The sequence below is a fragment of the Blennius ocellaris genome, assembly GCF_963422515.1.
Source record: "Blennius ocellaris genome assembly, chromosome: 7".
Taxonomy (NCBI): domain Eukaryota; kingdom Metazoa; phylum Chordata; class Actinopteri; order Blenniiformes; family Blenniidae; genus Blennius; species Blennius ocellaris.
In genome coordinates, this window is record NC_137656.1 from 8,770,342 (window position 1) to 8,780,772 (window position 10,431).

A 10,431-nucleotide genomic window follows, 5' to 3' on the forward strand; every position below is an offset into this window, starting at 1 on the left:
AGATGGCTCTGTGTCTGTATGTCCCGTGCCCACCAAGAGCCGAATTCCTCTGTGGCTCCGGTTGAGTCGGCGTTACGCAGCACAGCAGACTGAAGGGAGAAGTGGGGCAGAAAACAGAATGTTTGGGACCGGCTTCAATGCCTCACATCATCGCACCAACTGGGCCACAGTGGGGTGCTATCAGAATTTCCACCAAAGCTTTGCTTTTCTCATATACCGTAGACTCTGGTTACATTCAAGCACTTTCAAAACAAGCATATGCAATCAGAGCAATAACCACTGGGTGTTTCTCTCTCTGTAAGCTTACATATACAGAGCTGTCTGGTGAGGCATTGTCGGCGTTACTGCGAGATTGCACGCATAAAATCTTCTGCTTTGATCGACATAATCGACATTTTGTGACAAAATGTGGAGAATACATTGGAAAATACATTTTCATATTTGGTTGTAATGTGCCAAACTTTTTGTCATATTAAAACCAAATGTGAAAATGTATTTTATTGGGATTTTATGTGATGGATCAAGACAATGTGCTGCATAGTTATGGAGCAGGAGAAAGTGATTCATAGTTGTACAAACAAAATACTGAAAACTATTAAGTCTCTTTGACTCTGATACCATTAAGATAAAATCCAGTGACTTCAGAAGTCACGTGATTAGTAAATAGAATACAGCTGTGTGCAATCTAATCTCAGTATATTTCCAGCTGTTCGGTGAAGGCCTCAGACATTTAATAGAGAACATTTGTAAACCACCGGCATCGTGACAACCATGAAACAGACATCAGACGGGTCAGAGGTGAAGTTGGGGGGAGGTTTAAAGCGGGCTGGCCCTCCACCAAAACTGACAGTCAGGTCAAGGAGAATGTTGATCAGAGAAGCAGTCGAAAGACTGACAGTAACTCTCGACAAGCTGCAGAGATCCACGGCTCAGGTGGAACAATCCGTCCACAGGACCTCTATTGAAGAGTGGCAGGAAGGAAGCCATTGCTGACACAAAAGCCAGAAGAAGTCCTTCTTGCAGTTTGCACAAAAAGCCATGTTGGAAACACAGCAAACATGTGGTGGAAGGTGCACGTGTCTCATGAGACCAAAATTGAACTTTTTGTAAATGTGTGGGTGGAAAACTAGCAATGCACATCACCTGGAACACACCATCCCTGCTGTGAAACACGGTGGCGGCAGCATCATGCTGTGGGGATGCTTTACTTCATGAGGGACAGGGGAGGCTCTGCAAAGTATCGACTCAGGGGGTATGAATACTTTTGCAGGCCACATGCCACATATTGTGTGAGAATAACACACAAAGCTACAATAAAACACATTTACTTTAATTCAAGTTAGAGTTCAGAGAGGACAGACGTCACAACATGAGAGTGTGAGTCATAAAGTTGTAAGGCATGTAATGATGTTATAACCGTGAGAAAGACACACGCAGGCACGCACACGCACGTGCATGTGCTTTTGCGTGCACATGTGCATGCACACAAATCGAAGCTACCCTCACGAGAAGCTGCACAAAGCCACAATACCCAGCTTTTAGCCATCAATCTCACACTTCAAAAGACTTCCAGAAATACTTTCATATTTCTACAATGTTTCTGACTCATTGCTCTAGAATCCTAAACATCTCCACACAGTATGCACACACAGCTTCTGTTAGTTGTGGAGCACCCAGGCTGACTCACCATCACCGGAGCCAGATAAGGATCTTGTGAAAGATTACACACATGACATCAGGGGCTGGGTTCCCCATGTATCTGTCAAGTCTTGTTAAGATGAAAACAAATAAAGACACCAGACATCCTAGTAAAGGAAACAAGATGAACTGATAAAGCCACTTGGTTAAGACACATGGACACGACTCCAGTTGACCTGCTTACTATGAATAGACACTATCTCATGCATAAACAGCAGTATTTTGAAATCTATGATGAGTTTCATCTTCTAATTTCATATTATGTAAAGTTTATGAGAGTATTATAATTAATCAATATGGAATACTTGCATTGTTTCAATGGAATGGATAGAGTTGTAATGACATTGTTATGTTTTGAATTGACAACTGTATTTGTCCCGCGGCTGAAAGTGTAATAGAGTGTGAAGTATCTGATTTCAAAGGCACAGCCCATACCTGCCTTCCCAGTCTTGGAAGAAAAAAAACAAAAAAAACTCCTCTGACTCAGTGCTGCTCTACAATAATGAACTGTACACGCCCCATAGTTTTATAGTGGTAATCAATGTTTGATGTGGTTGAAATTCACCTCCCTTTTAATTCATTATTTACTTTTGTTTAATCATAAATCTAAAGGGGGGGGGGGGGGGGGGTGTCAAGGGTGTTTCACAGTTGAGGGAGGAACATTTACATCACGAAGCCTCAAGTTTGTTGGTGGCAACACAATGAACACTGGCAATGTCTTACTTATCAACTTGAAGAACTTGAAAAAGCTGTTTCCCTGCCGTGGAACGGCCATTTTGACAAAGACTGTAAGCAAACCGTTGGTATATGGAGCTGATCCCGACTGAGTGAGGGCAGGTTACACCCTGGACGGGTTATCAATCCATCACAGGACAAACCCAAAGAAAGATCTCTCTCTCTCACACACACACACACACACACACACACACACACACACACACACACACACACACACACACACACACACACACACACACACACACACACACACACACACACACACACACACACACACACACACACACACACACACACACACACGCACGCCAACAAACAAGTTAGAGTCAAAAATTAACAAAGTGTGGCATTTTTCACATGAAAATGAATAAATGAACTTCAGTGTTCGGAATGCTCTTTTGAGCACAGCCTGCAACACTAGTGGTGGCAATCACATACAAATATACATTTAAATATCCATTGCATGCAACAAGTATTTTTAAACGAAAGAAATGACATTGATAACGTTGGTCGAGTACATTTAATTTGCAGGATCAACCAGGTGGCATTCAGGCATTTGCTTCAGGGATATGTCCGAGAGATGAATGGTTTTCCTGCTTTCCTTTTGAAGGACATGTTTTGTGATGCGCCCTTGTATAGCGTCAAAGAAATCACTGACCTGATTTGTTTGGAAAGGTTCAGAGAGCAAAAATAATATGCTGCACGTGACATCTTTACATTGGTTTCGAGCATTTGTGAATTCACCGTACATACTTGCCGTAATAGTGACTGAATACAATCCAGTTTCTGCTCCTTACAGAGGATATGGGCTCTTGTGCGTCAAATGGGATTATGTAAATAAAACTAGGCATTAAATAATTCCATTGAGAATGGTCTAATTGTTAAAGGGGAACAGGAAAATGTTATGAATTTTAACCACAGTGTTCAGAATGAGCTGACTGGGCTCTTACTGCCATCTGAATAGCTCATTTTTCACTGCATGGCTTTGTTTCTGCTGTGGCTTCTTAAAAAAAAAAAAGAGGCACCTGGGACTCCCCACATCGTGGCAGACGGAGGAACAACCACACACCCACTCAGGGCTGGAGGCTTCGCTCTGTGGGGCCAAACATAACAATAACCCTCTGGCTGGTCAGCGCCTCCACACTGCTTTGCTTTCCATGAATCTGCAGTGCTGAATCCAAGGTTTTCTGTGGTCAGGGCTAATTGAGCCCCTGTCCTCCCCCTGTGAATTTACACAGAGTGGTTTATATTTGTGGGATGGCCATCAAGAGAACACCGAGGTGTAATAATTGGACATATTTGTGGGGCCAGTAGCCCAGCTAAAACAGTTATAGTAAAAAAAATATGCATGTTTTAGCCTATAAACTCTGGACACGGTGAGAGGACCAGTGATTCGGCCTTTGCACGAACATTCCTGCTTCAAAACTTGTTTGCCAGTGTAGGCTGTACTGTGAAGAGTTTCCATGGTATTTCTTTGCTTGCATGACTTTTCTGCAACAAGAGATGTGGAGTTTAACTGGTGACTGTACTTTGTCCATGTGTTGCTCTGTTAGTCCTGTGATGGATTGGTGAAATGTCAAGGCTGTGCCTTGGCTTTTCCCCTGGTGTCAGCTTGGATCGACTGCATACCTGTAACCCTGAATACAGTGGAGATGGGGGTTGGATTACAAAAAAATCAACACGGACTAAACTTCAAATTATACCATAAAGTGTTCATATGTCTCTGGTTTTGACAAGAATTACAATAATAATAATACATTCTGATTGCAATTACGTTTGGTGGTTAAATCACTTGCACTGGTTTATATTGAATTACAACTTTACTTAAAGCTTTTTTTTTTATATAGGATTAGTTTGTACAAATTGTTTAGATGTCATTTGCTGATAACTTTGCATTTAAAATTCAATGAAACTGCAAATCAAAAGAGTTCTTTGTCCCTCTGCTGGACATTCACTGGTACTGCCGCCAGTCAATAATTTCAGGTTGGTTTGATGATTTTACCTTATTATCCCATACGTTTTGTGTTATTGTAATTATTAAAGTAATTTGAGTATTTCAGAATTTTTTTGTGTGAAAATCTTTAATTATCTTTTAATTAATCTATGTATTAATATGACATGTGATTATATTATGATGTTAACATGTGTGCAATCCCATACACTCCACCTACCCACATACCTATAAATACAAATCCATATATAAATCTTTTAGTGAAAATATAATTAATTAAAGATACATTTTATGAAAATATATTTGGATAAAATAGATCATCCATGTTTTACCCTGAAACACACATTAAAAAGTGAAGATGAAAGGATTGAGCAGAAATCAAAACTTGCACAAATACAAATATTATAAGCTTTCCTAGTTTTTACAGTCACATTTTCAGGGTGGCTCTCTCTGCTGACAAAGCCCCGTAATTGCAGGCTGAACCGGAGCTGGTTTAGATTTTTTTCAGTCAAATGACAACCGGAATTTGTGCCGTTACCGTAACCCCGCTGGGTTGCCAGATCTCACTGAAAGTTTCCAGTCAAAATCAGGACAAACGCTGTCCAACAAAAGAACAAAACAGCACACATTATAACAGAAATTATAAACAGTTAATGTTTTCCTTGAATTGTTTGCTTTAACAAAAGGTTGAAAAGCAACCCAACATTTTTATTTACCGGCATAATTAGTTTTTTTTTTTAATTAATAAACAATGAAATACACAATCTCGTAGAGGTCCATACACATGAAATAAGGGATGTCTGCATAACATGGGGATTACAGACATAAGGCAAACGTTATGGAGCATGAGAAGAAGCTCAGAAAATTATCATACACCAAACAAAAGAAGTTGTATCTACTCACATAATGAATGTGAGTAAAAAAAAAAGCGAAATATATTGAAACCAGGTTAAGCACAATCTCTTCCAACCCGGCAACATTGCATGGTGCCCCTTGTTAAGCATTTGTTTCCGGGGTGTAAAAACAAAGATAAGTACAACAAGATAAATCCCGCCCCCACTTCCTGGTGATACATGCCCGATTCCCATTTCCGTGCCTTCTCCAAGTCTATTTATTTATTCTAAATCCATGAACACAATGTACATACACGGTGTATGATGGAAAATTACATTCTACAGTTTTCATTCAACGTTATTTTAACATGAATATGATGTGTCCGTCTCTCGTTAGGAAACCGGAAGTCAATGACAACGATCCTCTTGTTGTCACTTGTCGTCTTCGTGAGCGTCAGACGAACACCGGGGTACGGTCAGGTGAGGTGGTCCTGACTCCTGACTGGCTCCATCAACTCATCTCACACAAAAATAGGACTATTTGTTACCGGTTTTCAGAAGAACTTCGACTGAAATCAAGACATGTAACTCCGAATTGGGTGTGGTAAACTCTTTGTTTCCCCCCCCCCCTCGATAGTATCGTTTTCTGACGAGGATATAAGCTACTATTAGCTTTACTTTAAGCTGTGAGACATTTACAAACCATGCAGTGAATCTCTGAGCCTCGTCTGTATTCCTGTTTGTGTATTTTAATTTGTTCGAACTGAGGGGGTGGTCCGATAACTTCATTCGGGAAAATGCGGGTCACAGGGCAGTTATGCTGTAATAGCAGCTGTATTGGAATATATCTAAGAAATATCAGTAAAATGCTGTGAAATCGGTGGGTTTTGTTTGTTGTGGGAGACTCAGTTGATCCTGGATTAAACAACAACAACAACAACAACAAAAAGCATTTATTATGACGTTTTTAATTCAGCTTGATGGTTGTAGAATCCCACTTGAGGGCGCTCTAGATTGCATGTGATGGAAATAAGGTCGAACTTTGTACAAAGTTTATTTGATATATATAAATCATTTACTATGTTGTGCCATGTTTCTCTGACTCTAATCATGTCGTATAAAAAGTCTTTGTATCCATCTATTATATTACAGCAAATCCTAATACAGCACCTCAACTCACATCTATATAGGATTTAAAACAAATACCAAGACTTTAGTTTATTTCGCATCAATGGGAATAAACTGAAGTCTTGGTATTTGTGTGACCAGGATAAACAGATAAGAGGAAGGAATATGAATAATTGTCTACATGTGATTTTGAGGATGAGCCTTTTCAGAGAATCTCCAAAGGTTGCAGACCAATTGGACTATGTTTTAATTAAGGTTGTGATCTAAGTCTGTGCATCATTATGAAAAGTGACTTGTTAAAAGGTTCTGTAGGAGACGTTTCCTGATGAAAAGAACAGCGTGAAGCTGACCTTGTGACCTGAGCTGAGGAAATCTTTTGAGAAAAATCCAACTTAAAATGGTTTTATTAAAAAAAAAAAAAGGTATCTCTCTATAAGCTACAACTACAATACACACACTGATAACCTTGATAAAAAAAAACCCATCATGTTGTCCTGTTTCTCACACTCTGTGTCCGTATTCTCCTGATGTTTGCAGGTAAAACAGACGGACTGAACCACAACATGTAAGAGACACAGAAATACTAAATTTTTAAACCAGTTGATATTGCTCAATATAATTTCCTTATATATTTGCACTGCTGTGTGAGAGTTTCAAGCAGGTGTTGCTGAGTATTTTTTTTCTTTTTTTTTTAATTTAAATGATTGACTCCTCTGTTTCCTGCACCAGGTCTGGGATGAAGTCTCAGTTGTCTCTGCCTGTGGCGGTGGGTGTGCTGTTGGTGGGCCTCCCTTACTCCATCTCTCTGGCCGCTCAGTGGCTTTACGGCTGGCCCAACAAGCCCGGTTATAAGAAATACATAGAAGCTCTAAAGCCAAGGTAACCTTCGCATCGGTTCACATCTGTTATTGGTTAGAACACTATAGTGCTTGCTCTGAATTATTTGTGCTTTGTACTCTCATTCAGGCGGATCTACTGTGTGACCAGAGCTGTGCTGGAAAGTCTGAAATACCTGCAGTATGGGAGACTTTACATTCAACTGAAGTCGTGGTATAAGAACGAAGACAATCGAAAGCACTACAAAAAGGTGTGTTAAATGTGGGCAATATTCGCTGAGCGCACAAGTCTGTGTCCAGTCACAACACAATAAAGGTGTTCTTTTTTTCCCGGAACACTGAAAAGGGCATCACGTTTGGCCGCAGAGGCAACAAGTTGGACCTTTACCATCCTCCAAACACGGACAAAGCTCGAGACGCTCACGCCCCTCTGGTGGTTTTCGTCTACGGAGGAGCGTGGGGCTCGGGTGAAAGGTCCATTTACTGCTTACTCGCCAGGCAGATGGCTGAAGAGCTGCAAGCGACTGTCATTTGTCCTGATTACTGGACATATCCGAAGGTAAGACCGTTACAGAACATATGACGCATATAGTTTGTCTTTGATAAAATCTCCTCTACGAACTCAAGGGAACCGTCCGTTGAATTTTACTTTGGCTTGACGCTCACGAGGGATGTGAAATCTGAATAATGCTGGTACGGATACTGACGGCTGGTTAATTCCCGTTGTCAGGGGAATGTTTTAGGGATGGTCCAAGATGTTGCCGACTGCTTGGTTTGGGTTCGCGAGAATGGAGAGAAATTCAACTTTGACCAGGTAAGAAATTACCAAAGTGCTGTGTGTGAACCCTGCGATAGAATATCAGTTGTTATAAACCCTCCAAAGAGTGAAAACTGACTGCATCCATAAATAAAAGTTTAATTCGCAGTTGCATTGATCTTAGTTAAATGCTTTCTGTTGAAGTCATAGTAATGCAGCAGCTACTGGCCGGTGAAACAGTATTAGCATGAACAATTACTATTTTGTTTTTTTTTACAGGAAATATCTGGTTGATCCTATTAGACCGGGTCAGATACTTGTTTGTTTTTTTTACGCTAATTGAATCTAAATATTTACTGCATGTATTTTTACATATTTGCAGCCAATTAAAAAGAAGTATTGAAGGTGTCACTATGTAAACACTAGTATGCTCACTCTCAAGCACAGCGCAGGCAAAGATGCTTTCGGTTGACTCCGCATGGTGTTGTCACATAGTTTGTCCAGCGGAGTGCACTGCAGCGCTTCTCTTTTACAGTCGTCTTGCCTCTGGTAGAAAAGACTGACATGCTGGGGCGGATTCACTTTCAAATCGCCAACCAAATGCAGCAGAGGAAATAAGAGAATTTGTGTTTTGCGGATTGTACCTTAACAGCCGCTCATCCCACGAACGCATGCGTGCATACATGTGGACCCATTTAAAAAAAGGAAATAAAAGGGTGCTCTCACAGTGTAAGGTTTAATGCTACAAGGCGTTATTACAATAAAGAAATAACCTAATAATAACATTTCTTTTCTTCTGCTTCATCCAAATTAGGGTCACAAATCTCAGTTGACCATTAATTAATTTAAATTTCCGTGATGTGCGCAATCTAAATGTGATGTTTTTTTCAGTTTGTCAAAGCAAAACTTATTATAAAGCTGTTTTTTGGGGGGGTTTTTTGTTTATTTTTAGGGAAATGTTGTGTTAATTGGCCACTCAGCAGGCGCACATCTGTGTGCATTGACCACACTATTCCTGATTGATGAAAGAGAAGAGCTTTTCATTGAGTTGAACAAGCAGCGGGACGTCACACAGTCGATCAGAGGAATCATTGGTGAGGTTTGATCCGCAGCCACACATTTACCGCATTGATTACCCGGCTGTTAGCGCATCATCAACTGCAGTGATTTGTTTGATAACTAACAGTTCAATCCATATCGCCACTTCTTTATGAATCTCGGTTTTAAATAAAGCGTGCTTTCGTGTCTTTCAGGACTGAGTGGCGTGTACGACATCATGGACCATTATGTACATGAGCAGAAGCGTGCGGTGGAGTACATGTCCACCATGCACAAAGCCATGAACGGAGTGGAAAATTTCCCGTACTACTCGCCCACGCACTTACTGAAGAGCCTGAGCCCGGACAAACTCAGCAGGTCAGACAGAAGTGACGTTTCTGAAGCTTCATTGGAAGCACAAATACAACACAGACACATTTTCCTGACATTTTTTCCCTTTTCTTTCTTTTTTGTTCTGTCAGAGTGCCTCAGATGGCTTTACTCCATGGCACAGATGATTTGATTGTTCCTGTCGAGTCGTCCACAAGGTTCTCAGAGCTCCTCACCTCGCGGTCTCTGAAGGCGTCGCTCTACCTGCTCCCAGAGGTCAACCACACCGAGATCGTCACCGACCTGATGGCCTCCGGCAGGCGCTTTTACCACCTGATCTACAGCTGCGTCAAACAGGAGTTCACAAAACTTGCGGGCGCCTGCTGACAGCAGAGGAACGGCGGCACTTCACTAATACTTACCTACTGTGCCATAAACCCGCTGTGTTTACACACAGGCAGCTTAGTATCTGAATCTGATACTGCAGCAGAAATAATGTTTTGACTGAAATTCAACTCAACTTATACATATTTGTTTTAAAGAATTCGTTATGTGATTGTGAGTGACTAAATCCAGTAGATCTATAGTTTGTTGTTGTTGTTTTTTTTTTTTTAAGAACTTTTCTCATTCTGTGACCTCAAAGTTTAAACATATCAACTTAATGTTATTCAGATGAAATGAAATGAGTAAATGTGAAGTAAAATCAGTGTTTTGAAGAAGGAAACTTAAGTGTTGTACGATGATGAAAATCGAAAGTTTTTGTGGCCATGATCAAGTGAAACCTTTTTCTTCGATTATTGTTTCAGCCATTTTTATTTCCTATTTATTGACATGAAGTGCAGACTGCAATAAACCTGCATGAAGAAGTGCGATGAGTCTTTTAGCAATTCACTATGCATTCAGTCTCTTAAGTGTCTTTGGCTTTTACAACCACTCGCAACACACACGGTGTTGAACAGCGATTATTAAAAGCAATTTTATTATTTATGCATGAAGAAAAGAGTGTTTCTGATGTGGCACACACTAAGGTGTTTGTGCTATTTTTATCTGACACACACTTGCACATAACACTGCTTTTATTTATTTATTTGTTGGTCCAGCGTGGAGTTTGTGATCTTTTTG

General features: G+C 40.5%; 1 protein-coding gene across 1 annotated transcript; it reads left to right on the plus strand.

Annotated features, from left to right (window-relative positions):
• Positions 1-5,703: 5,703 nt before the first annotated feature.
• On the plus strand, positions 5,704-10,174 carry LOC308132009 (uncharacterized protein). The gene is made up of 9 exons (XM_080498944.1): positions 5,704-5,819; positions 6,886-6,913; positions 7,078-7,227; positions 7,315-7,435; positions 7,531-7,743; positions 7,915-7,998; positions 8,894-9,035; positions 9,195-9,357; positions 9,462-10,174. Coding segments are annotated over exons 2-9 (1,110 nt in total). The 5' UTR covers positions 5,704-5,819; positions 6,886-6,911; the 3' UTR covers positions 9,697-10,174.
• Positions 10,175-10,431: the final 257 nt, after the last annotated feature.

Excerpts from the sequence above, each read along its gene's own strand:
- LOC308132009 (XM_080498944.1), top strand. Across the intron at positions 7,436-7,530 it reads ATCGAAAGCACTACAAAAAG|GGCATCACGTTTGGCCGCAG; the intron begins GTGTGTTAAATG and ends AACACTGAAAAG. Across the intron at positions 7,744-7,914 it reads ATTACTGGACATATCCGAAG|GGGAATGTTTTAGGGATGGT; the intron begins GTAAGACCGTTA and ends TCCCGTTGTCAG.